Source organism: Nerophis lumbriciformis, linkage group LG37, assembly GCF_033978685.3.
Source record: "Nerophis lumbriciformis linkage group LG37, RoL_Nlum_v2.1, whole genome shotgun sequence".
NCBI lineage: Eukaryota > Metazoa > Chordata > Actinopteri > Syngnathiformes > Syngnathidae > Nerophis > Nerophis lumbriciformis.
This window is the reverse complement of record NC_084584.2, coordinates 9,586,564-9,613,773: the sequence shown is the minus strand read 5'-3', so window position 1 is coordinate 9,613,773 and position 27,210 is coordinate 9,586,564. Positions and strand designations below refer to the sequence as shown.

At 45.7% G+C, this 27,210-nt stretch overlaps 1 protein-coding gene across 1 annotated transcript in view; it reads right to left on the bottom strand.

Annotated features, from left to right (window-relative positions):
* The window catches only part of LOC133577208 (uncharacterized), a 224,382-nt gene that overhangs the window by 54,422 nt on the left and 142,750 nt on the right, over positions 1 to 27,210 (bottom strand). Inside the window, exons 30-37 of the mRNA XM_072912544.1 lie at positions 26,969 to 27,147; positions 26,768 to 26,906; positions 26,353 to 26,709; positions 25,663 to 25,746; positions 25,492 to 25,596; positions 24,424 to 24,522; positions 18,642 to 21,989; positions 12,405 to 18,569 (exon numbers count right to left, since the gene is read on the bottom strand). Of these exons, the coding sequence (XP_072768645.1) occupies positions 12,405 to 18,569; positions 18,642 to 21,989; positions 24,424 to 24,522; positions 25,492 to 25,596; positions 25,663 to 25,746; positions 26,353 to 26,709; positions 26,768 to 26,906; positions 26,969 to 27,147 (10,476 nt within the window). The remainder of the gene's footprint in view (positions 1 to 12,404; positions 18,570 to 18,641; positions 21,990 to 24,423; positions 24,523 to 25,491; positions 25,597 to 25,662; positions 25,747 to 26,352; positions 26,710 to 26,767; positions 26,907 to 26,968; positions 27,148 to 27,210) is intronic.

The window sequence follows — 27,210 nt, the reverse complement described above, 5'->3', positions numbered from 1 at the left end:
GTGATCCGCGAGAAGGGCCCGACGCACGTCCAGGGTCACCACCGCGCCCACCGCACCGACACCCCGCCTCGTCCGCCTTCGCCGCGGCCGGCGTCACGCGCAGCTTACCTGCCCGCCACCCCCGTGGCCGGGGGCTCGTAACAGGGGTCACTCCGCGCGCTCCGCTCGCGCAGCTTACCTGCCCGCCACCCCCGTTGCCGGGGGCGCGTAACAGGGGTCACTCCGCGCGCAGTGCGCTCACGAAAGGGGTGGGGATCACCCTGGTGAGCCGAGTAGGCCACTTTTGGTAAGCAGAACTGGCGCTGCGGGATGAACCGAACGCCGGGTTAAGGCGCCCGATGCCAACGCTCATCAGACCCCAGAAAAGATGTTGGTTGATATAGAGAGAGCAGGACGGTGGCCATGGAAGTCGGAATGCGCTAAGGAGTGTGTAACAACCCACCTGCCGAATCAACTAGCCCTGAAAATGGATGGCGCTGGAGCGTCGGGCTCATACCCGGCCGTCGCCGGCAGCGAGAGCCGCGAGGGCTAGGCCGCGACGAGTAGGATGGCCGCCGCGGTGCGCGCTGAAGCCTCGGGCGCGAGCCCGGGTGGAGCCGCCGCGGGTGCGAGGGATATCGCACCTCCACGCGCTGGTGTGCGTCTGGGCCGTGACAGCGTGGCACGCATTGAATGTCTCTGCTGCATTGGATCAGTCTCCTTTCTTTAACAGGCAAAAGCTTTATAACCTCACTAATGCCTTGCATCGTCTATATTAGATATATAACAACGGGCGGGTGCGGTTTTGATTAAATGTTAGTTCGGGTGGATGCGGATGGTTGACGACTTTTGTGATGCGGTTGCGGATGAAATAATTGCCTATCCGCGCATCTCTAATAGGCATACTTGCCAACCCTCCCGAATTTTCCGGGAGACTCCCGAAATTCAGCGCCTCACCCGAAAAACTCCCGGGACAAATATTCTCCCGAAAATCTCCCGATTTTCAGCCGGAGCTGGAAGCCACGCCCCCTCCAGCTCCATGCGGACCTGAGTGAGGACAGCCTTTTTTCGTGACGGGAGGACAACAGGGTGACAAGAACTAAATCATCCAGACTAGAGATAAATTGTATTATTATGTTTATTTTACCTAAAAATAAATATATTTATTAATAAAAAATAAAATAAAAAATAAATGCATTTTTACTATATGTTGCTAAAAACATCAAAATTAATTGTATTTTTATTTGTATTTTTTCGTGACTCCTTATTACATCCAGCCATAGAATTACACACTAAAATAAACATATTTCAAATAATTGATTTTAAATGATCATAATAATTAATTTAAAATGACCATATTTAATTATTAAAATAATTGCTTGTTCATCAACAACTTTAGCATTTTATTCATTACATTTTGAAACTCTCAGAAGCCAAGTTATGTTATATTCCTTAATATTTATTTATGCACGTTTGAAGTATCAATTATCCAAACACAGTTTTGTTTGCATATTTTCAGGATGTAGATATGTATATATATATATATATATATATATATATATATATATATATATATATATATATATATGTATAATATGTATGAAATACTTGACTTGGTGAATTCTAGCTGTCAATATACTCCTCCCCTCTTAACCACGCCCCCAACCACGCCCTGCCCACCCCCGAACACGCCCCCACCCCCCACCTCCCGAAATCGGAGGTCTCAAGGTTGGCAAGTATGCTAATAGGCAGGTGAAAATAATCAGCCCCCATGGCAACTAAAACACAAACCCAGGGGTGCTGAAAACAGACCTAAGGGAGTCAAACTAAAATACGGGTCATGTCAGCTAACTGCAAAGTTAAGCTTTTGTAACCCGTTTTGAAAAAGTTTTACTCTCATTTATTTACAAAATAGTGTCGTCAAAAGTATCAATACTCCATACTAGAACGCATAAAGTAGATGAATACCTTTTTTTTGTTAACCTTCTTAGATCAGTGTGTGGATGAAACACAATGTTCAGACAAATCTGAAATCCTTGTCTTTGGCCCACAGAAGCCAAGAGAAACTTGAATAATCAGGTTGGAAAGCTCAGGGTTTGTGTGGACTGTCCGATGCCCTCATGTGAACCACGTGTTCTGGCGGGCACACTCCCTCTGCACCATGCCCGGGCTTGAACCCGCACCCACACATGCCCACTGATTGAGAGTTGAGCAATGCTAGCTAATAGGTTAAAATACCAGACTGTCACTGAGGTTTACTTAACGCACAGCTAAACTTGCAGACATCCTTTTTATTTTATTTATTTTTTTACCAGCCGGCCCTAACCAATCTGGCGCCCTAGGCAAGATTTTAGGTGGCGCCCCCCCACATCGGCAGTGAAGTGTATATACTCACAAGAAACCGAATAGCTTTGTCTTTGACCTTTTTTTTACTTAAAGAAAGCACATTAACAATCAGAATAGTTAACAAGATTTTTAAAAAATATGAATAAATAAATGAATGCAAAAAATAAAAAATGAATATATGAAATACAATATTTTTTACATACATATTGCTTAATTAACATTAATGATGTGCACTTTAACAACTAGGCTTACAACTATACCTAATATATAAAGGGGTGGAAAAGTGACTATTACCTGCAGGGCAAACATTAGCTAACCAGAAGGCAATAACAATGTAAACAAAAAACACCTGCTTAAAAGATCTAATACAAATGTCCCTGAGGAATGTAAAGTGGGAGTACTGTAATTACCTAACGTTACATTATTATTTTCCATAACAATTTAGCCCCCTCCACAATATTAACCCGACGTTAAAACAGAACTAGCTATTTATTGATTAGCAATTGCCGAATCATGTAACATTAGCTTAATGCTAAAAAGCCAGGTTACTATCACATTCTGTAACAGACAAATAATTTCATGTAGGCTAACGTTACCTACCTGCTACCTCTGTCTTTTTCTCGTTTCTCCTCCTCTTCTTTTCTCTTTTTTCTTCCCTGGGCACCTGACAGTTTTCGCCGTTTTGACATCTTGTGTTGATTTTTTGATGTGGTGACGTCCAAAAAGAGTCATGATACGGGAAGGGAGGGGGCGCACCGTGCGAGGGGGGGGGACAAATAATATTTCTGTTATATAGGCTTTACTTTGCATTTTAATTAACGTGGGATTATTTTTTGTATTTAGAAATAATAGTACCAACTTTTTTTTTTTTTTTCTCCAAGATTTGTGGCACTGGTGTGGCGCCCCCTGATGGACAGCGCCCTTAGCATTTGCCTATACGGCCTATGCCACGGGCCGGCCCTGCCAGCCGGCATGTATGAACGAGAATAATAAATAGTAAAGACATCAAAAGGTTTCTGGGAATCTGCTTCATGGAGTTTCTGGCGGCTGTGTTCAACCACAGTATTTACAAGGGCTGTCAAGCCAACTGTAAGAAAGCGCCTAAAGGAATTTGGAGTGAAGTATAGGAAAAAGGTCAACGAAACCCGTCAACAGCAAAACAGAAAAAAACAAGGTTCCGATGGGCTAAGAGAAAGCAATGGTGGACTATGGATGACTGGATCAACGTCATCAACACGTCGTCAATCTGCATCGCTCAACTTTTGTTTGAGAGATTTATGAAGACGACTGCCTGAAGAAAACGTGCACATTTCCTCAGTCGTCGATGATGCATACGTATACGTTATGTTTTTCTCATGATTCCGTTGTTTTTTTCCCTGCTTGGTGAAAAACCGAAACTGCTCCTGACTGCTGTTGCGCGCGGCCAGTCTCGGGGAATAAAACACACTGGTCAATCCCCGAGTTCTTTCCATGACATATATGTGGAGTAAAAAGGACCCCTGAGACAGATTAGTACTTGGTCAAGTTTGACTAAAGCTTCGGGAGACCAGCCCTTACAACGCGACAATAGGAAAAGCAAAAAGAGGTCTAAGTCAGCTTATGTAAAGCGAAAACAGCACAGCTGCTTCTTCAAAACAGATAAGGAACTGGCCAAAACAGCTGTGTGAGCCGACAAACAGGAGCCCTTAAGATAAAAACAAAGAGTTTACTACATGGGAACATTCTAGCTGCTTTAAACATGACTATGGACACTTAACAATATCTAATTCTCACATTACCACAACTTATTTTCTTGATGTATTTTAGTGTTTCTTAAAGCCAAAAAGTTGCCATTTGAAATGACTATAGTTTTGTGTTGTGTCTGTTATCTGATTGTTGTTCTAGAAAAGTAATCAGCTGACTGAACGTCCTCCAAGGGGTTGTGTTTACCCTTCTCGACTTACACTATATTGCCAAAAGTATGTGGCCTCCAATCCAAATGATCAGAATCAGGTGTATCAAATCAAGCACTTAGGCATGGAGACTGTTTCTACAAACATTTGTGAAAGAATGGGCCGCTTTCAGTGATGTCCAGCGTGGAACTGTCACAGGATGCCACCTGTGCAACAAATCCAGTCGTGGAATTTCTTCGCTCCTAAATATTCCAAAGTCAACTGTCGGCTTTATTATAAGAAAAGTGAAGAGTTTGGGAACAACAGCAACTCAGCCAGGAAGTGGTAGGCCACGTAAACTGACAGAGAGGTCAGCATAGTGCAAAGACTTTCTGCACAGTCACTTGCTACAGAGCCCCAAACTTCATAGCCCACGTACAGTACGCAGAGAGCTTCATGGAATGGGTTTCCATGGCCGAGCAGCTGCCTCTAAGCCATACATCACCAAGTCCAATGCAAAGCGTGGGATGCAGTGGTGTAAAGCAAGTCGCCACTGGACTCTAGAGCAGTGGAGACGCCTTCTCTGGACTGATGAATCACGCTTTTCCATCTGGCAATCTGATGGACCAGTCTGGGTTTGGAGGTTGCCAGGAGAACGCTACATTTTGGACTGCATTGTGCCGAGTGTGAAATTTGGTGGAGGAGGAATTATGGTGTGGGGTTGTTTTTCAGGAGTTAGTTCCAGTGAACTGAACTTTGAATGCTCCAAGATAGCAAAACATTTTGGACAAGTCCATGCTCCCAACCTTGTGGGAACAGTTTGGAGCAGGCCCCTTCCTCTTCCAACATGACTGTGCACAAAGCAATATCCATAAAGACATGGATGACAGAGTCTGGTGTGGATGAACTTGACTGGCCTGCACAGAGTCCTGACCTGAACCCGATAGAACACTTTTGGGATGAATTACAACGTAGACTGAGAGCCAGGCCTTCTCGTGTGTGAACTCACCAATGCGCTTTAGGAAGAATGGTGGAAATTTCCTATAAACACACTCCGCAACCTTGTGGACAGCCTTCCCAGAAGAGTTGAAGCTGTAATAGCTGCTAAAGGTGTCATATTGAAGCCTATGGGTTAGGAATGGGATGGCACTTCAACTTCATATGTGAGTCAAGGCAGGTGGACAAATATTTTTGGCAATATAGTGAATTCAATCCATACATTTTTACGCCGCTTATCCGAGTCCATGGTAAATGGTTTAACAAACCCTGCCCTGGTCACTCTGGCTGTCATGAATGTCATCATGTGAAATAGGATAAAGTTAACATTATCTTCATTCACATCTTGCAAGCACTAGTTTATTAGCCACTGACTATGCTTAGGTAACGTTAGTCTACTGCAGTCCTGGTTGACATAAGAGGTAACGTTATTTTAGCCTAAAGGCTACAAGTGACCTCAGCCTTCCTGGTAAGGTCTATTCAGGTGTACTGGAGAGGAGGCTACGCCGGGTAGTCGAACCTCGGATTCAGGAGGAACAGTGTGGTTTTGGTCCTGGTCGTGGAACTGTGGACCAGCTCTATACTCTGGGCAGGGTCCTTGAGGGTGCATGGGAGTTTGCCCAACCAGTCTACATGTGCTTTGTGGACTTGGAGAAGGCATTGGACCGTGTCCCTCGGGAAGTCCTGTGGGGAGTGCGCAGAGAGTATGGGGTTTTCGGACTGTCTGATTTTGGCGGTCCGCTCCCTGTATGATCAGTGTCAGAGCTTAGTCCGCATTACCGGTAGTAAGTCGGACACGTTTCCAGTGAGGGTTGGACTCCGCCAAGGCTGCCCTTTGTCACTGATTCTGTTCTTAACTTTTATGGACACAATTTCTAGGCGCAGTCAAGGCGTTGAGGGGATCTGGTTTGGTGGCTGCAGGATTAGGTCTCTGCTTTTTGCAGATGATGTGGTCCTGATGGCTTCATCTGGCCAGGATCTTCAGCTCTCACTGGATCGGTTCGCAGCCGAGTGTGAAGAGACTGGGATGAGAATCAGCACCTCCAAGTCCGAGTCCATGGTTCTCACCCGGAAAAGGGTGGAGTGCCATCTCCGGGTTGGGGAGGAGACCCTGCCCCAAGTGGAGGAGTTCAAGTACCTCGGAGTCTTGTTCACGAGTGAGGGAAGAGTGGATCGTGAGATCGACAGGCGGATCGGTGCGGCGTCTTCAGTAATGCGGACGCTGTATCGATCCGTTGTGGTGAAGAAGGAGCTGAGCCGGAAGGCAAAGCTCTCAATTTACCGGTCGATCTACGTTCCCATCCTCACCTATGGTCATGAGCTTTGGGTCATGACCGAAAGGACAAGATCACGGGTACAAGCGGCCGAAATGAGTTTCCTCCGCCGGGTGGCGGGGCTCTCCCTTAGAGATAGGGTGAGAAGCTCTGTCATCCGGGGGGAGCTCAAAGTAAAGCCGCTGCTCCTCCACATCGAGAGGAGCCAGATGAGGTGGTTCGGGCATCTGGTCAGGATGCCACCCGATCGCCTCCCTCGGGAGGTGTTTAGGGCACGTCCGACCGGTAGGAGGCCGCGGGGAAGACCCAGGACACGTTGGGAAGACTATGTCTCCCGGCTGGCCTGGGAACGCCTCGGGATCCCCCGGGAGGAGCTGGACGAAGTGGCTGGGGAGAGGGAAGTCTGGGCTTCCCTGCTTAGGCTGCTTCCCCCGCGACCCGACCTTGGATAAGCGGAAGAAGATGGATGGATAGATGGCTACAAGTGAGCTGATATGGAAATGAACCGGCAACAGTTAATGTTAGTTACTCACCGGCACCATCACTGGGACTGCAGGTTGAAGCAGAGGAAGAGGGGCGTGCTTCGTCATCTCTGTCGGTGCTTCTCCACGACACCTTTCTCTAACCTTCAGGTTATGTACGGCCTGAACATGTTTCAACGTGTTTGTTGTACTGCTCCCCTTACTGGAAAGTGACGCCTGGCAATAATTGCAGATAGCCGTTTCCTCCTCGTATTTCTTAGTAAAGTGAAGCCGTGCCTTGGAGCGTTTTCTCCGGTCCATTGTTGTTGCTGCTTCTGTATCTGCCGCCGAATGACTGAGGTAGGTAATTTCCTGTGACACGGGATTCGAATAAAGAACCAAATCTTTTTCTTTACTATAGTGGCTTCGATAACGGGAACCATTTCTCAAAAAGGGATTGGAATCCATGGAATCGGTTCTTTTCTTACCGGGAGAACCGGTTTTCGAACATCATCCCTGTGCGCGTCTATCATAATTTGCATATAAACATGCCCTTATTTCCCCAATATGCATATGTAAACACCCTTAATTCTGTAATTTGCACAGGTAAACACCCTTAATCCCCCATATAAGGGCACAAGAGAGAAAACACAAACAGATTACAGAAGAAAAATTCATATTATCCCGCGAGGGAAAACAATGTCAAAACGTAAGACTGCTGAGGTAGCCTAAAGCGTTCAAATAAATATTCGTCACTTTAGGCAAATAGGTATACATGTTCGTGAAATATGCGCTCCCTCCCTAGGACATGATATGCGGCATCTTGCAGTAGCAGCAAAAGCATTGCCATTGTGTGAGTTGAGTCTTTTAAAGGGGAACATTATCACAATTTCAGAATGGTTAAAACCATTAAAAATCAGTTCCCAGTAGCTTATTTTATTTTTCGACCTTTTTTTCAAAATTTTACCCATCACGCAATATCCCTAAAAAAAGCTTCAAAGTGCCTGAAATTTTAACCATCGTTATATACACCCGTCCATTTTCCTGTGACGTCACATAGTGATGCCAACACAAACAAACATGGCGGATAGAACAGCAAGTTATAGCGACATTAGCTTGGATTCCTCGGATTTCAACGGCTTAAGCGAAATTGAAGAAGAAACTGAAGCTATTGAGCCATATCGGTTTGAACCGTATGCAAGCGAAACCGACGAAAACGACACGACAGCCAGCGACACGGGAGAAAGCGAGGACGAATTCGGCGATCGCCTTCTAACCGACGATCGGTATGTGTTTGTTTTGAAGTGTTGTAATGTTTTTAAGCTAAATTATTGGTAAACACAGTTTATGTATAATAATTTACGTAAAATCGCAAGTAATGAATAAAGTTTGCATCAATTAATATATTCTGTAGACATACCCTCATCCGCTCTCTTTTCCTGAAAGCTGATCCGTCCAGTTTTGGAGTTGATGTCAGCAGGCCAGGGAAGCTAGGGTCGATATTCTTCTCTTGATCATCTTCGGTGGCATAAAGTTAAAGTTAAAAGTTAAAGTAGCAATGATTGTCACACACACACTAGGTGTGGCGAGATTATTCTCTGCATTTGACCCATCACCCTTGATCACCCCCTGGGAGGTGAGGGGGCAGCAGCGATTTAACCCCCAATTCCAACCCTTGATGCTGAGTGCCAAGCAGGGAGGTAATGGGTCCCATTTTTATAGTCTTTGGTATGACTCGGCCGGGGTTTGAACTCACAACCTACCCATCTCAGGGCGGACACACTAACCACTAGCCCACTGAGTAGGTAAGGGACGGTAGAAGCGGTGTGAGCCAAGACATCCAGGGGGTTTAGCTCGCTCGTCTGCGGGAACAAACTGCCGCCATTGCTTGCCGTGCTACCGAGGTCCTTTGTCCCTGAATGGCTCACACACTCCGGCAGATTCAATGGGGGTCTGGCGGCAGATTTCTTTGACTTTATCGTTGGAAATGCATCCGCTTTGAGTGTCGCAGGATATCCACACATTCTTGACATCTCTTATCGTAGCATAGCTTTCGTCGGTAAAGTGTGCTGAACAAACGACTGACCATTTTCGTCGGCTTTCCCCACACCCTCGTATTTTGAACAAATTTCGTCCAATATCTTGCCACTTTCGCATCTTTGGGCCACTGGTGCAACTTGAATCCGTCCCTGTTCGTATTGTTACATCCTCCGACAACCAGAGGTGGGTAGAGTAGCCAGAAATTGTACTCAAGTAAGAGTACTGTTACTTTAGAGATTTATTACTCAAGTAAAAGTAATGAGTAGTCACCCAAATATTTACTTGAGTAAAAGTAAAAATATGTTGTGAAAAAACTACTCAAGTACTGAGTAACTGATGAGTAACATACACACACATATCATATATATATATATATATATATATATATATATATATATATATATATATATATACACATACATTGATATATACAGTATATCATTTATATTTATTTATTTTGCCGTTTTTGTTTACATGTTAAAGGTGTTTTAATGAATATACATGCATGTTTAACACATATAGATTCCTTTCTTTCATGTTGACAAGAATATAAGTTGGTGTATTACCTGATTCTGATGACTTGCATTGATTGGAATCAGACAGCAGTGCTTAACGTCCACGTTTTCAAATGCAGGAGAAAAAAAGTTCCTCCTTTCTGTCTAATACCACATGAAAGTGGTTGGTTTCTGGTATCTTATTTGTCCAGCTTCCATATTCGTTTTCACACACTTTACAAGAAATACATTGGCGGCAAATTCCGTAGCTTGCTAGCTTGTTTGCGCTGGCTTTCGGAGACTCTTATTTTGAAAGCGCAGGCGCGATGGAGCGGCACTTTTATTGTGAAGACAGGAACTGTACAGTCAGTCTTTAGGCTTGTGACGGGATGTACGTTTGAAATAAAAAAGTGTCTTTTTTCCTTCACACTTTTGATTGATTGATTGAAACTTGTATTAGTAGATTGCACAGTACAGTACATATTCCGTACAATTGACCACTAAATGGTAACACCCCAATAAGTTTTTCAACTTGTTTAAGTCAGGTCATGTGACCGCCTGGCTCTGTTTGATTGGTCCAACGTCACCAGTGACTGCATCTGATTGGTGGAACGGAGTCAAACGTCACTAGTGACTGCATTTTATTGGTGGAACGGAGTGAAACGTCACCAGTAAGGCAGGCACTTTGAAGGTCTGTCTGACAGACCAAAACAAAGAAAGCGTGCATTAACAGATCGATAAAAATTAGTAGCGAGCTGAATGTAGATAAAAGTAGCGGAGTAAAAGTAGCGTTTCTTCTCTATAAATATACTCAAGTAAAAGTAAAAGTAAGTTGCATTAAAACTACTCTTAGAAGTACAATTTATCCCAAAAGTTACTCAAGTAGATGTAACGGAGTAAATGTAGCGCGTTACTACCCACCTCTGCCGACAACACACCGACGAGGCATGATGTCTCCAAGGTACGGAAAACAGTCGAAAAAACGGAAAATAACAGAGCTGATTTGATTCGGTGGATTGCTTCCCGATGTGACGTCACAAAGGTGTTTAATTCGCCAAAATTCACCCATTTAGAGTTCGGAAATCGGTTAAAAAAAAAAAAGGTCTTTTTTCTGCAACATCAAGGTATATATTGACGCTTACATAGGTCTGGTGATAATGTTCCCCTTTAAGTTCGCTGACCCATCAGACAGTCGGTCTCAGTCCGGTACCGCGCTCACACTTGACCAAACAAACCGTACCAGCAGAGCAAACGCACTCCCGTCCTTTTTACCCGGACCGGAAATGACAAGTGTGAACGCCTCTTGACTAGTTTTTGCCCCAGAGTGACCGGAGATGATAATCAATAGACTTCAGACCTTGACGATCCTGTTTTTGTTTTTTTATAGAAACTGTCCCAATCAGCTTTGTTTTAAGACCTGTGAATTATTCACCAGGTAATGTGTTGGTAAACACCCAACATGTTGGAGGCTAAAGTTGTATAGAAAAAAACCCAGCATAATGTTGGCACTATGCCACTAATAACAAGAGCTCCTTGGCAGAGGTAACCGATGAGTAATGCAAACAAACAAGTCACACAGCATGGTTTTTACTTCTCTTTATTTACATAGCGCAGAGTTACAACTGAATTCCTTTTCACCATTTTATTATAAATACACCACTCGATAAAATACATCCTTCAAACCCCCTGATGCATAACGAGAATAATACAACAAATGATTTAAAGGCGACCGCCCGTTCATATTTGCATCGTTTCAAACGTTAGCAAATCATGCAACTCGTCAAAAAAAGATATGAAAATAAAAGGATATATAGGCTGACTGGTTATGCTGCTTTACAAGGAAGATCTAGAAGATACGTTTGCGTGGGAAATAAAAATACCACGGCTGGTTGGCGAAGCCTGAGGACCGTTCTCAAAAGGAACAAAACGAGCGTTACGTTCATGGCTTTCAGCAGTGGTGCTCCAAAGTCCAAATATAGTACTTGTCATTACTTGTGACCCCTGGTCAGCATTTACAGTGACAGCATCAAATAATGTAGACCTGATCACAAAGTCCATCCTGCTTTCAGTCATGCAAGCACCGTCTTGTTCATAATAATACGCGGCAGCGTCCCAAAGTGTTGGTTCTTTTGTTTTTTTGCAGGCACTTTAAGGATTTCTAACATTGTGAGCGAGTTCGGGGTTAGTAGCGCATCTCACGGTAGTCACACGAGAGAATGAGTTTGGTACTTTTGCATAAATTCTAGTCCTAGTCCAGATGAAGTGCATGGGTCTCGAAACCAGGAGCAAAGGGAGAGGGACGATATCTGAAAAGGAGAAGATCGAACGTCAGGACTCGGGGGACACCGGAAAGACCATACTGCAGCGACTCTGTCCTCACTTACCATTCAGAGGTTCCGGACAGGCAGGGACTGGATTTCTTTGGTGTAAAGAGTCCAGCATGTCAGAAGGTGTTAATGCTCTTATTTTGGTAGGGTCCTCGGTCCAGTGTCGGTTTCCATTTGATGTAAATCCAGAGTGTTGTAAGTTGTTGAGTAACTGGCACAGAAGTGTGCAGCGCCACAGCCGAGTTGAGAAAAGTCCTTGATGCTTAGCGTTTTATTCGAAGAAGACGTTTTGAATGTCAGTCATCTTGCTGAGACTCCTTATTCTGCTCTGCTGTGTGGACTTTCTCTTTTTCAATATATTCCTTTTTCAACATCGACGACAATCAAAGACTATGTTCTGGCTTTTCGCATTAAATCTCCAACATGTACAAGCAAGGAAATGTACACTTGGAACATCTGGTGTAGATATATAGATAACATAAAAGTAAATACAAAGACTTGTTTAACTGCTAAAAAAAAATGAAATATCTAAAGTCTTGCAGCAACCATGCAGAGCGGAGAAATGGTAGTCTTAGGCATCTCGGTGGCTTTATTGTCCGTCCTTCCTTTCGCATCAGTATCGGCGGCCGTAGCCCGGCGAACTGTACGACGTGGAGGAGAAGGTTGTGGTGAAACTGGAACCTGTGGCATCAAAGCTTCCTCTTCTAGACCCCGACCGTGAGCCTGAGCGTGATCCAGTAGCAGAGCCAGAGCCGCTAACGCTGTAGGGACTGTAAAGGCCTTTGCTGGACTGGGATGAGGCTTCAAGGAGTCTGAGGCCGGTTCCCTCCTCTGTCATGCTTCTATCCAGCGCGTCCTTGTAGGAAATTTTAAGTTTTGTTTTTGGGCATGTGAGGTATTTTGAATGAGTGTTGACATCTCGCAACTTCTGTGCAGTGCGGGCATCTAAGGTGCCTTTTTTCAAGGCTTCATCCAATGAGACTCTGTTGGTGACGTCCGGTTCTATTAAACCACCAGTGAGGTACTGGACTTCCAGGAAGCGCTGGCCTGCCTCGTAGTACAACCAACCTTTCTTCAGAGCTTGGGCAGCTGACATTTTGATTTTGGTTCGAGGATCCTCAAATCCACCGCAGGCCTTCTGTGCAAGACTGATGCGGTCCACCATGATTTTATCTACGAGCCCTTTGTTCATTGCATCTGTAATAGAGAACTTCTCTCCAGTGTTTGGGTCAATGATGCCTCCAGTGCAAGCCTGAGCTTCCAGCAGCCTTTGACCGGTTATATTGTCGACAAGATTTCTGTGAATGGCCTCTGTTACAGACACCTTCTCCAGTGTTTCTGTGTCCAAGATTCCAGCCACAGGGCCACTTTCCTCGGTTGGGTCATTCCACGGGGCAGCTGATGTTTTTATGCTAGGCGCCGGACTCATGGCGTAAGAAGACGAAGAACCAAAGGAGGATGACCGTGATCTAACGCCACTGGAGTTTCCTGACAGCATGTCTGCAAATTCCGTAATAGACAGAGTTCCAGACCGATACTGATCCAGAGCTGACCTTTCAATCAGGCCACTCGAGATTGCATCATCGATATCGTACTGTCGACCGGACCGTCTGTCGATAATCTTAGATTTTACAACTCCATCAGATGAGGTGCTGGTAATTTCCTCCCACTCACATTCCTGCTCTGCCAGCTCTAAGTAAGTCTGGTGATCAATGAGGCCTTTCTGGTAGGCTTCATATACCGACATCTCTTTGCCTGTCTCTGGATCTACAATAACGACTCTACGTTTACGAACAGATGACTTGGATGACGTCTTCCTCTCTCGCTTCTTTTCCTTCAGCAGCAGAAGAGCGAGCCCTGTTTGTTGGTCTATCATACATCTCTCTATCAGCTGAAGGTAGGTGAGGTTTTCCTCCGTGTTGGGGTCAAAGAAGCCTTTGGTATCATCGGACGGGTCAGTGAGGATCTCGTTCATTTCCTGGTCAAAGAGGCCGCGTTCATACGCTGCTTCCACTGGCAAGCGATGGCTCTCTTGCGGGTCAATGATTCCACCTGTTGCGATCTGAGCCTCGAGCAGGCGGATGCCATGGTCCTTCAATATCAGGTCCTTCTTCATAGCCTGAAACAGTGAGATGACCTTGCCGGAATAGGGATCCTTGTAGCCTGTGACTGCTCTCTCCGCTGACAGCAGCTTATCTTTAAACTCTGGGCCGACAACACCCATCTTGACTGCCTCGTTGACATTTAGTTTGAGGTTTTTGATCGGGTCAATTACGTACCCTGTCGCGGCTTGGGCCTCAAGGAGCTCAAAAGCAGTTCCTGGTCTGATCATGTTCTTTTTCATTGCTTGGTAGATGGACAGGCGGTCTTTGCTGGATTCTACAAACACGCCAGCAATGCAGCTGGTACCCTGGAGGTATTTCTTAATGTCTCTACTAACTTCCTCTGGAGAGATTGTGCCCTCTGTGAGGCCGTTGTACGTCTTTTGGTCAATAATCTGAGAACGAAGCAGCTCATCCACTGTAATTTGTTTTCTGATACCCGGAAAGAGAAGATTTCTGTCCGCCAATGACAGAAGCCTCAACCCACTCTTTTTGTCAATTCGGCATCTTTTCAGCAGCTGAGCATAGGTCAAGTCCTCATCTGTTGTTGGGTCAATGTAACCTTGCACATCACCCGCAGGCTCAGATATTCTGTCCAATGTCTCCTTATTGATGTATCCACGCTGCATAGCAACATCTGAGGGGAGGCGGAAGTAGTATTCTGGGTCCATTAACCCCCCAGTGGCATTCTGGGCTTCCAAGAGCCTCAAAGCATAATCCTCTGGAATCAAATCCTTTTTCATTGCCTGGAAAAGAGAAATCAGTTTTCCACTGTATGGATCCTTGTAGCCGGTCACTGATCTCTCAGCTGAGAGAAGTTTGTCGTGAAGTTCAGGCCCCACCAGCCCCTTGCGCACAGCTTCATCCACTGTCAGAAGTTCATCTTTGACTGGATCTATAATGAATCCGGTTGCCGCTTGGGCCTCAAGGAGAGTTAGCGCAACTACCGGCTTAATCTTTCCATCTTTCATGGCTTGATAAATGCTGATCTTGGCGGGACTGTCTGACATAATGCCGGCAATACAACCAGTGCCAAAGAGATACTGTTTCACCGATGGCATTTCCATGATCTCGCTAATAGTCATTTTTTCCTGTTTCAAGAGATTGTACGTTTGCAAGTCAATAATTCGAGCGCTGTAAAGCTCCTCAATTGTGATTCTCCTTCTGATCACATCACATGACATGCCCTGCTCAGCCTTTTCAGACTCCCTTTGTTCGATAATTTCAATTATAATGACAAGCATTCTATCCTTTGTGATTCTCCCCAAGCGATACTGCTCCAGCAGGCGGTGCCTTTCCTCCTCTGGAAGCATGTTCGAATTCATGATTTCCCAGATGGTCATGCTCTTCCCTTCAAAGCTCTTGTGTGGGATCTCAATTTGAGCTTTACTAAGAGCCGCCTGGGCTTGCTCCTCTGTGCACTGATAGGACTTCTCGACAGGAGCGACCGTTTCAGCCTTTGACATTGGCAGGTAGAACAGACCAGACTTTGGATCTTTAACGCATTTCTCCATCAAATGCTTGTAAGTAACACTTTCATTATTGTTGGGATTGGTGAAGCATTGAACATCGCCAGAGGGTTCATCTAAAGAAGTGGCCATTTGTTTGCTTAAGAAGCCACGTTGAATAGCGACATCGGTGGGAACGCGGTGGCTACTTACTGGATCAATGATGCCTCCTGAATGAAGCTGAGCCTCCAGGAGTGGAATAGCATGCTCCCGCAGGACTAGCTCTTTCTTCAGAGCTTGGAACAGAGATATCTTATTGCCAGTATATGGATCTTTGTATCCCGTCACTGCTTTTTCAGCAGACAGAAGTTTCTCATGAAGCTCTGGGCCTACAGTTCCTGCCTTCACAGCATCATTCACAGAATATTTCATATTTTTGACAGGATCTGTTATGGAACCAGTTCCGGCTTGGGCTTCAAGGAGCGCAAGCCCAGTGTTTGGCTGCAAAATGTTATTTTTCATTGCCTGATATATGCTCAACTTTTCATTTGTTCCTTCCATTGCAATGGCGTCGATGCGCTCCGTGCCTTGCAAATACTTTCTGACCACATCATACTCACTCACTTCTTGAGGAGTTTTTGTGCCTTGTTGGAGCTCTGTGAATGTAGCCTTATCAATGATGTTGGCGTCCATCAACGACCTGGCAGTGACGGGTTCCCTGAGACCTTCAAAACAGGCCTTGTCTTTTGTTTGCGCTTCTTGTTCCTCAACCATTACCATCACCACCTTTATTAACTTCTCTATTGTCACATGGCCTGTTCTGTACTGACGAATCAGCTCAATTCTTTTCTCCTCCGTGATGTAGTGAGAGTTGATAATTTCCCAAATTGTGACCTTTTTCCCCTTGAAAGGCCCGTATCCCAGCTCCACCGCGTTCTGAGTCAAGGCCTCTTTTGTTTTGGCCTCGGTTATATGTAGATCTTCTTTGGGCTTTGCAGCCGTCTTTGATAGAGGCAGCAAAGGAAGTCCAGTGTCATTGTCAGACACACATTTCTTCATTAACTGCACATAGGTTGCATCCTCCTCTGTGTTTGGATCATAAAATACTTTTGTTTCATCAACAGTCTTGCTCAAAATCTTGTTGGTTTCCTCATCTAAATAGCCACGTTTGCAGGCAACCTCATGTGGTACACGATAGCTTTTAACGGGGTCAATAACTCCTCCGGTCGAGAGCTGTGCTTCTAGCAAGCGGACGCCTTGGTCTCTTTTGATCAGACCTTTGTTCATGGCTTCAAACAGAGAAACTGTTTTCCCGGAATAAGGATCTTTGTAGCCACTGACAGCTCTCTCAGCAGACAGCAGCCTCTCATGGAGTTCTGGGCCGACCAAGCCCGACTTGACCGCTTCATCGACAGGGACCCTCTCATTCTTGATAGGATCAATGATGAAACCAGTAGCTGCTTGAGCCTCAAGTAAATGAATGGCGGTCTCAGGCGAGATTAGTTCTTTCTTCATCGCTTGATAGAAAGCCATTTTCTCTTTGGTTTGTTCGTAAAACAGGCCGGCGATGCTTGGAGTTCCTTGGAGTGCTTTCTTCACAGGCTCCATCTCAGAGATCTCTTTGACTGTTATCTTGCCATTACTTAATTTGTTGAATACGTCTTTGCTGATAACCTTTGTGTCCAACAGCTCACTGGCCGGAACTGGAGCCCTCAACCCGTTCAACACATTTTCATTGCTCTTTTCCTTGTCCTCCACCACAGTGATGACAATTTTGATGATCTTCTCCACTGTGATTTTGCCCGTCTTGTACTGGCGAATCAGCTCTCGTCTTTGCTCTTCTGTAAAGTACTCTGAGTTGATAACCTCCCAAATGGTGACAGTCTTCCCTTTGAATCTGCCAAAAGGTACATTGACGCTTGATTTACTGAACACTTCTTTCATCTCTGCGTCAGTATATGTTCTGTCGCTTTGGGCAGCATCCTCTGTCACGGGTAGAATCATCAGGCCTGAGGCTGCATCCTTGGTGCACCTCTCCAATAGCTTCTTGTAGGTGAGGGGCTCCTGGGTGCTGGGGTCCATAAACAACTTGCAGTCTGCGAGTTGTTTATTTGTGTCAGCGTCAAACTGCCCTTGCTTGTAGGCGGTCTGCAGTGCTACTCTGTGACAATTAACGGGGTCAACAATGCCACCAGTTGCAAGTTGGACATCTAAGAATCTGTTGGCCTGTTCCTTCTCAATGAGTCCCTTTTTCATGGCCTCAAAAAGGGAGATTTTGTCACCGGTGTAAGGGTCTTTGAAACCAGTGGCTGCTTTCTCTGCAGAGAGCATTTTGTCATGGAGTTCAGGGCCAATCAACTCCTCCTTAACAGCCGCGTCTACAGAGAGGAGTCTGTTATTGAGGGGATCTACAAGGTAACCAGAAGCTGCTTGAGCTTCCAACAGCATTTTAGCAGTGTTGGGTGTTATCTTGTTTTCTTTAAGGGCCTGATAAACACTCATTTTCTCTTTAGATGGAGTCAAAATTCCACCAACAGCGCTCTGACCTTTAAGGCATGACTGCATCTTGTCTGTCTTGGCAAGGTCTTGCACAGAGACTTTCCCCTTTTTAAGTTTGTCAAATTCTTTTTTTGTCAGAATGCCAACGTCAAAGAGCCTCTCAGCAGGAACTTTCGCTCTTATTCCGTCAAAGGCCCAAGGAGACTCTTTCACACTATCAACCTCACCAGAGCCATTGTACGCATTATTTGTTGTTATCGCAGATGTCGCAGCGACTAACTGCTCCCCGGCACCCTTGTCAGTCTGGACCTCAATTTCTTTTGTTTTTGATGGACTTTCTTTGGACGCGACCTCAAGGCTGTTGAGTTTCTCTCTGAGCTTTTTGTTCTCCTCTCCCAAGAGTTTTTCCTGCTCATTCCTTTTCTTTTCAAGCACCTCCATTTCCTTCTGCTTCCTTTTCATCTCAGCCTCAGCCTCCTTTTGCTTCCGTAAAGCATCATCCATGATGGCCTGGAGCTTTTTCTTTTCTTCCTCTATCATCTTTTGCTGACGTTCCTGCTCCTCTTTGAGGGCTTTCGCCTTGCTCACTTCATCCTCAAACTGTTTCTCCAGCTTCTTTTTCTCGCCTTCAACCTCCCTTTCTCTTTTCAACAGCAGCTCCTTCTCAGTTAGGAAAGTCTGCTGAAGTAGGGCCTTCTCCTGCTCAATCTGCTCTTGTTGGGCAAGGGCCATCTAGTAAGAACAAGAACAGAGTCAGTAAAAGCAGCACATTATAAAACAATATATTGATTCATGTTACATTACCTCTTTGGATTTTTTCTGAAGCGTCTCTGAATCTTTTTTCAGCTTTTCCCTCTCCTTTTCAAGTGCAGCAATTGCTTGCTTGAGTTCGTCAGCTTCTCTCGTGCTTTGCAGCTCCTGACTCTTCAGCTTCTGCACGACAGTCGCTGTGGTTTTTTGTTCCGTTTCCTGAAGAAGAGCTTTGGCCTCATCCGCCTGCTTCCTGAACTTCTTTGCCTCCTCATTGGCTTTTGCTTGAGCATCGCTGAGCTCTTTCACCTTCAGTTTCAGTTTTTCCGCCTCGGCTGAAGCCTCTTGTTTTCTCTTTCGCTCAGCTTCAAGGGACTTTTGGAAGCCTTCTGTCTCCTTGTCAAGCCGCTGCTGGATCTGCTCTTTGTCCTCCAGGAGCTTTTTGGCCCTTTCCTGTGCCTGGTCCTTCTGCCTCTGGAGCTCCTCGGCCTCAGCCTTAAGTTTTGTAGCCTCCTGAATGGCCTGCAGCTTCTCCTTAAGCATTTTCTCTGCAAGTGCTCTCTGTTCAACCAAATCCGACTCTGCGATCTGTCTCTGTTTGGCTGCTTCTTCGGCCTCAGCGCTAAGCCGGGTTGCGTCCTCCGCCAACGTCTTCATCCTCTCAGCTTCATCTGCGAGTAACTTCTTTGAATTATCTTTGTCTTTTTTCATTAGACGCTTGTTCTCAATCTCAATTTTGATTTTAAGTTGAAGCAGCTCCTCCATTTGAATCCTAACTTTGGAGAGTTCGTCTTCCACCTGAGCCTTTTGTTTGACCGCGTCATTGACTTCGCCCTTAACCCGCTGGAGCTCCTGATCCAAAACAGACTTCTGCTTGTCGGTTTTATCTAGCTGCAGTTTGATTGTTGTCAGTTCTTTCTCCACTTGAGATTTCTGCTTGAGGGCTTGCTCGGCCTCTTTCTTGTGTTTGGCCATCTCAGCGTCAGCCTGCTGCTTTTGCTTCAGAGCGGCGCCTTCGGCTTCCGCTCGCTTGCTGGCCTCCACCTCTGCTTCTTTCCTCAGTTTCTCTGCATCTTTCTGAGCTTTGGCCTGCTTGGCGGCTTCATCCTCCGCAGCTTTTTTCTGTTTTTCTGCATCCTCTGCTTTCTGGCGGAGCAGCCCGGCTTCTTTCTCAGCTTTCTTCTTAGCCTTTTGAGCTTCCTGAGCAAGTTTCTTAGCATTCTCAAACTCCTCCTTCAACTTCTCCTGAGCGAGAGCGTCCGCCTCATTCTTGCTCAGAACCTTTTGAACTTTTTGTTCGGCTGCCATGCATTTCTGAGCAGCATCTTTCGCTAAAACCACCTGCTGCTCTGCTTCTTTCTCAGCCTTCTCTCTCTGTGTATTTGCTTCTGCTTGTTTCTTTTTCAAGCGTTCCACCTCCTCTTGAGCAGCTTTGCATTGTCGAGCTGCCTCTTCTTCCGCTGCCGTGATCCGCTTTACCTTCTCCTCAGCTTCTTTCCTCTTCTTCTCCTCCTCTGCAGCAAGTTGTTTCAATGTCTTGGCTTCCTTCTCAGCTTTGAGTTTGCTCTTCTGCGTCTCATCCGCGATCTCCTTTAGTTTCTTTAATTCGTTCTCTAAGTCTGATTTGTCTTTTGAAGCCTTCTCAAAGTGGATTTTGATTAAATGAATTTCCTCTTCCACAACTTTCCTTTGTCTGATGGTGTCTTCCACGATTGTCTTTTGTCGTTCTAGTTCAGAGTCAGACGAGCTCTTTAGATGCTCGATCTTCTCTGCAATGTCTTGTTTATGCTGAGTCGCCTGGTCCTCAAGTAGCTTCCTTTGATACGCTTCATCCTCAGCTTTTCTTTTCAGTCGTTCATTCTCGGCCTCTTTGGCCTTCAGCGCAATCTCAGCCTCCGTCTTGAGACGCGTCGCCTCGTTGATGGCGGCCAGTTTCTCTTTGAGAATTTTCTCGGCTTCAGCGCGTTGTTTGGCCGCCTCCTCCTCAGCAATCTGCCTCTGCTTCTTGGCCTCCTCTGCCACAGACCTCAGCCTGGCTGCTTCGTCTGCAAACTGCTTCATTTTCAGTGCCTCGGACTCCAGAAGCTGCTTGCTCTTCTCCGTGTTTGACATCGTCTCTTTCTCCGCTTTGTTCTTCATTCGGAGAAGTGCGTCCATTTCACTCCTAACCTTTGCCAGCTCCTCCTCCAGTTTTTTCCTCTCCACTTCAGTGGCGTTCACCTCGTTTTTCAGACGCTGGAGCTCTTTGTCTAGAAGGCTCCTCTGTTGTTCAGCATGTTCAAAGTCGGCCTTCAGGCGAATGCATTCTTGTTCGGCTGACAGCTTCTGCTGCGCTATCTGCTCTGCAAAAGTCCTCTGTTTGTCCAGCTCCTTCTCTGCATTCTCCTTCTGTTTGAGGGCAGCTTCTTCGGCCTTTGCTCTTTTCTTGGCGTCCCGCTCTGCATCCACCTTCTGCCTCTCTGCCTCATCCTGAGCTTGACTTTTCCTTTGGGCTTCTTCCTCGGCTTGCAGCCTTAAACGGAGAGCCTCGTTGGCCTTCTGTCTCCATGTTTCCAGCTCTTTCTCTGCTTGCTCGCGAGCTTTGCTGGCTTCCTCTTGTTGTTTCCTGAGTTTCTCCGCTTCCTCTTGCAGCTGTAGAACTGTGCCCTGCTCCTTTTTGAGAGATTCCTCCAATTTAGTCGCCCTTTCAGTGAACGTTTTAGAGGTGCTCTGCAACTGTGCAGAGGCACTCTTCAATGCCACCTCCTCCACCACCTTGACCTGCCTGAGTTTCTCCTCCTCTGCCTGTTTCATACGCCTCTCTGCCTCTTCTGCCTGCATCTTGAATTTCTGCAGGTCCTCCAGGGCTTTCTGCTTCTGCTTGGCAGCCTCTTTTTCCGCCTCAGATTTGCGCTTCAGCTCGTCTTCTGCATTCTTTTTTTTCTGCGTCTCTTCGGCCACCTGCTTGCGAAGCCTCTCGGCCTCTTCCTGAGCAGCTTTGCGGAGCTTCTCGGCCTCACCGGCTCGGTCTCGGAGCTGCTGTAGCTCGCCATCAGCGGTGCTCTTCTGCTTGATCGTTGTCTCCAACTGAAGGCGAATTATGTGGATCTCCTCCTCGATCCTGGTGCGGCTGCTCAAAGCCTCCTCTAGCTGCTGGTTCTTGGACTTGATCTCTTGCTCCGACAGATTTTTCAGGTGGCTCAGCTCCTGTTGGATGTTCTGCTTCTGCTTATCGGCATCCACTGCAACATCTTGTCTCTTGCTGGCCTCCTCTTTCATCTTCAGCTTAAGTGTTTGGGCTTCCTGTTCGGCCTTTGCCACAGACTGAGCGTGGACCTCAGCCAGCTGCCTTTGTTTGTCTAACTCGGCCTGGATCGCCGCCAACCTCTTCCTTTCTTCTTCTTTCAGCTTTTCGGACGCTTTCTGCATTATTGAAAGCAAAGAAATGTTTTGAGGACATTTAAAGTTGCTGCAGGAAGACAAACATCACCGTCAAAAGGTTTTGCTTTTAAGGAAAATACTTAATTGAAATTACGGAACACACGACGTCTCCACAACATAAACATGCACTTTTCATATTAGAATATCATGGTGTAACCATTAAGGTGTGGACCTTTATGGAAGACTTTTCCTTGTTCTTACGTCTGATTGGACCAATGGGGAGCGCTGCATTCAATGGAGAGATGATTGACAGCTTAAAGGAAGGTTTAGCATTCAAAAGTGTTTAGTTTATTCAATTATTTTCTGTTATTAAGAATTACCACCCATGCTGAAGAACCAGTTCAGGCCTTTAAAGTCGGACTGAATGACTAATCAAATCCCAAACCTTCCCTTCAGTGCCGGATGGCGTGAATGATGCAGACTGAGAAGATCTTTTCAAATACCTGCGTCTTTGTGGTAAGCTCGCTGTCTTAAGTGTGTGATTCTTAATCATGGCGGCAAAGCACTGGCAAGCGGGTCAAAAGGATCAAACGTAACAAAACGTTAGATGTGAAAGTGAAAGTAGTCTGGAAAAAGAATTCAGATGAGCAGGCAAAAAAGAGCAAACAAGAGCCAGTGAATGACGACAGAAAATCAAGGGGGGGTAAAGTCCAAATAAAAACAGCCGAAAGAGCAAATTAGAGTGCGTGTGCATGCCTCACAAGTGTTGTCGCGGTGACGTGCTGCAACGCTGCAAAGACGCCCCACAGCCAATTGTGCCGTCAGCACGCCCTGATCGTATATCCTGACAGGACTTTACTACTTTTAACCTGAGGTTATCTTTGCTGGTAGCACACAAGCCAGTCTCTTTGTAGAGCACGGTCTCATTTTGTGCGCATATTTAAAAGAAAGGTATATGTCTTCTAATGGTTTTCTGCTGCGATTGCACCAGAACATACACCACACAACATTTAAACAAAAATCCTAATTATATTGAATAAAAACAGGTAGCAAAATTGGCAAAAAAAAAAGTTAGCATGCTAACAGTTAGCAAACAACGTTTGATGACTCAAAGGTGCACGGCTGAAAAATTTACTTAAAAAGTTGGTATGCTAGTTTCAAGTAAAAAGTTATATGATTGACTAAAAAGCTGGCATGCGAGCAGTTAGCATGTATCGGATCATATGACAAAATTGGCAAAAAAAATGTTTTAGCATCCTAAGATTAGCATGTTACAGTTAGCATATGTCACAGACCAGGTTTAATGACTCAAAGGTGTACGGCTGAAAAAATTATTTATAAAGTTGGTATGCTAATGTTAGCATGCTAACAGTTAGCAAGTGTCAAGTACAAAGTTATGTGATTGACCTAAAAGCTGGCATGCTAGCAGTTAGCATGTATCGGATCATATGACTGAGGCGGCAAAATTGGTACAAAAAAATGTAGCATGCTAAGATTAGCATGTTACAGTTAGCATATGTCACAGACCATGTTTAATGACTCAAAGGTGTACGGCTGAAAAATGTACCTAAAAGTTGTTATGCTAATGTTAGCATGCTAACAGTTAGCTAGTTTCAAGTAAAAAGTTATATGATTGACTAAAAAGCTGGCATGCTAGCAGTTAGCATGTATCGGATCATATGACTGGGGCGGCAAAATTGGCAAAAAAAATGTTTTAGCATCCCAAGATTAGCATGTTACAGTTAGCATATGTCACAGACCAGGTTTAATGACTCAAAGGTGTACGGCTGAAAATTTGACTTAAAAAGTTGGTACACTAATGTTAGCATGCTAACAGTTAGCAAGTGTCAAGTACAAAGTTATATGGTTGACCTAAAAGCTGGCATGCTAGCAGCTAGCATGTATCGGATCATATGACTGAGGCGGCAAAATTGGCACAAAAAAAATGTAGCATGCTAAGATTAGCATGTTACAGTTAGCATATGTCACAGACCAGGTTTAATGACTCAAAGGTGTACGGCTGAAAAATTGACTTAAAAAGTTGGTATGTTAATGTTAGCATGCTAACAGTTAGCAAGTGTGAAGTACAAAGTTATATGATTGACTAAAAAAGCTGGCATGCTAGCAGTTAGCATGTATCGGATCATATGACTGAGGCGGCAACATTGGCACAAAACAAATCTAGCATAATAAGATTAGCATGTTACAGTTAGCATATGTCACAGACCAGGTTTAATGACTCAAAGGTGTACGGCTGAAAAATTGACTTATAAAGTTTGCTTTCTAATCTTAACATGCTGGCATGCTAACAGTGACCAAAAAGTATGTATGGTTCGTGCTGATATCGAATCCGATTCACATCTGTATTGCATCGGAAGTTAAATGACTGTATTAGATGACTCGAAAACATGCCAGCGTGGTTGATGCCAACCCCTGGGGTACATTGTGGTCGTCTACAGCAACAGAGCGTAGTTACCTCGTCATCCTCCAGGCGGCGCCGTGCGTCGGCGATGAACTTGACGTACTGGCTGACGAGCGTCATCAGCTCGCTGTAGCGAGTCCTCAGAGTGACAAACTGCAAGAAACGCAGGGACAAGGTTTAGCCGCTAACATGCTACAGTTAGCATGTGGCACAGTACGACTGAAAACTGGCTTAAAAAGTTTGCTTTCTAATCTTGACATACTAGCAGGCTAACAGTTAGCATGTGTCATGTAACAAGTTTTATGATAGGGTAAATTGGCTAAAAAAAGTTACCATTTTAATGTTAGCATGCTAACCGTTAGCATGTGTCACGGACCAAGTTATATGATTGGCTAAAAAAGTTGGCATGATAATATTAGCATGCTAACAGCATGTGTTGGGGACCAATTTTATATGACTGAGGTGTACGGCTGAAAAATTAGCTTAAAAAGTTAGCATGCACAGCGCTCTAACAGTTAGCATCCATCAAATACAGAGTTATATGGTATAATTTAGCATGCTAACAGTGTCACGGACCAAGTTTTATGACTTTAAGGTGTACGGCTGAAAAACGTACTTAAAAAGTTGAAATGCTAACAGTTAGCCAGTGTCAAGTACCAATTAATATGATTGACTAAAAAGTATGCTAACAGTTAGCAGGTATGCAATTATATGACTGAGTCGCAATAATGACAAAAAAAATAGCATGCTACTTTTAGTTATATGACTCTAAGGTATACGGCTGAAAAATTAACCTAAAAGGTTGGCATGCTAATGTTAGCATGCTAACAGTTAACAAGTGTCAAGTACCAAGTTACATGATTGACTACAATGTTAGCATGCTAATGGTCAACAGGTACCAGGTTATATGACTTAGGCGGAAGAATTGGCCCAAAAAATTAGCACGCTGGTATTAGCATGTTAACATTAGCATGCTAACAAGTAGCATGTGTCATGGACCAAGTTATATGACTCCAAAGTGTACGGCCAGCATGCTAATGTTAGCCTGCTAACAGTTAGCATGTGTCATGGACCAAGTTGCATGATTGGGTAAAAACAAGTTAGCATGTTAGCAACACCTACCTCTTGGATGACGTCGTCCGACGCACACTCCATTTTGGCTTTCTTGACGGGCGAGGCGAGCGGGTCCCGCAGGGCCCTGTAGGTCAGAATCTGGAGCTCGTAGTCCTAAAAGAGGCGGCGGGGCGAGCATGAGTTTCTCAGGGACGGACTGGCAGGATTGTGCAAACTCACCTTGATGGAGTCGATGTAGTCCGTGGCGTTTTTCTGGCACTTGTTCATCTTGTCCTCGTTCTTCTCCACCTCGTCTAGAAGTTTCTGCGTGAAGTCAGGCGGATGTTAAAGTGCTAGATGTATTGTTAGCATGTAGCTCGCGTAGCTATGCTAGTGCTGCTAACCTCGCATGACGTTAAATGTGTTGTTAGCATGTAGCTCGCGTAGCTATGCTAGTGCTGCTAACCTCGCATGATGTTAAATGTATTGTTAGCATGTAGCTCGCGTAGCTATGCTAGTGTTGCTAACCTCGCATGACGTTAAATGTATTGTTAGCATGTAGCTCGCGTAGCTATGCTAGTGCTGCTAACCTCGCATGACGTCAAATGTATTGTTAGCATGTAGCTCGCGTAGCTATGCTAGTATTGCTAACCTCGCATGACGTTAAATGTGTTGTTAGCATGTAGCTCGCGTAGCTATGCTAGTGTTGCTAACCTCGCATGATGTTAAATGTATTGTTAGCATGTAGCTCAGTTATCATCATCGGTTATAATTGGTACCGGTATCGATTCCCAAGTAGCGGGAATTAAAGCAGCACTTAAATGGATTTGATTCATTTCAATGGAGACAATTTGCCAGCAGAGGGCGACATTGTCAATAAGCAGTGAGCATGGTTACCTAGGTGTGCCTAATCAATAGTCCAGAAGATACCTTCTCCTCCGCCAGCTGCTCCTTCAGCGCCGCCCCGTCTCCGACGGGTGCCGCCTGGATGGCCTCCTGGCGCCGGCGGGCCTCGGCCAGCCAGCGCGTGAGCCACTCGTAGCTGTCGCGGTACGACGCCATGCGGCGGCGGAGCAGCTCCAGCTCCTGCTGCCGGATCTCCAGCTGGGCCAGCACCGCCAGCCAGCGCTCCTGCAGGCCGCCCACCAGGTGGCGCTGGCGCTCCAGCTCGGCGTCGCGCTCGCTGTGGAGCCGCGTCATCTTGTCGTGGACGCCCGCCGCCCTCTTGAGCTCGTCCTGCAGCCGGTCGAACACCATCTGGTCCGCCTTCGCTTCGTTTTGCATTTTCTGCCAAAAGCGGACCTTGATCAGAACCAAAGAACTCCTAAAGAACCCGGCTTCGTACTTTAATCTGGCCGTCTTGGGAGTCCGCCTCCTTCTCATCCGCCGGCACTTTGTGGACGTCCAGCAGACGAGACTCGTAGCTCTGCAGCGTCTCCTCGGCGTCCTTGCTGCTCCTGATGACCACCTCCATGGCCTTCAGCCTGGGGAGAAGACAGAACTTAGCGCAGGTCTCACCCGACTGCCGGCGCCCAGAGAGCCGCACTTGTCCAGGTAGACGGACGACAGCCCGTAGACGTGGTCCATCTTCTTCTTGGTGGCCTCCAGCTCGGAGCGCAGCAAGGGGGCGGAGCTAGACGGCTGCGGGGACGCCAGAACCTCCTCGGTCTTGTCGGCGATGGCGCTCAGTTCTTTCCTCAGGCCTTCCAGCTCAGACTGGACCTTCTGCAGGCAAGAGACCAGACAGGAAGTCTTGAACTACAAGCCGCCAATATGCGCAAGTCGAAC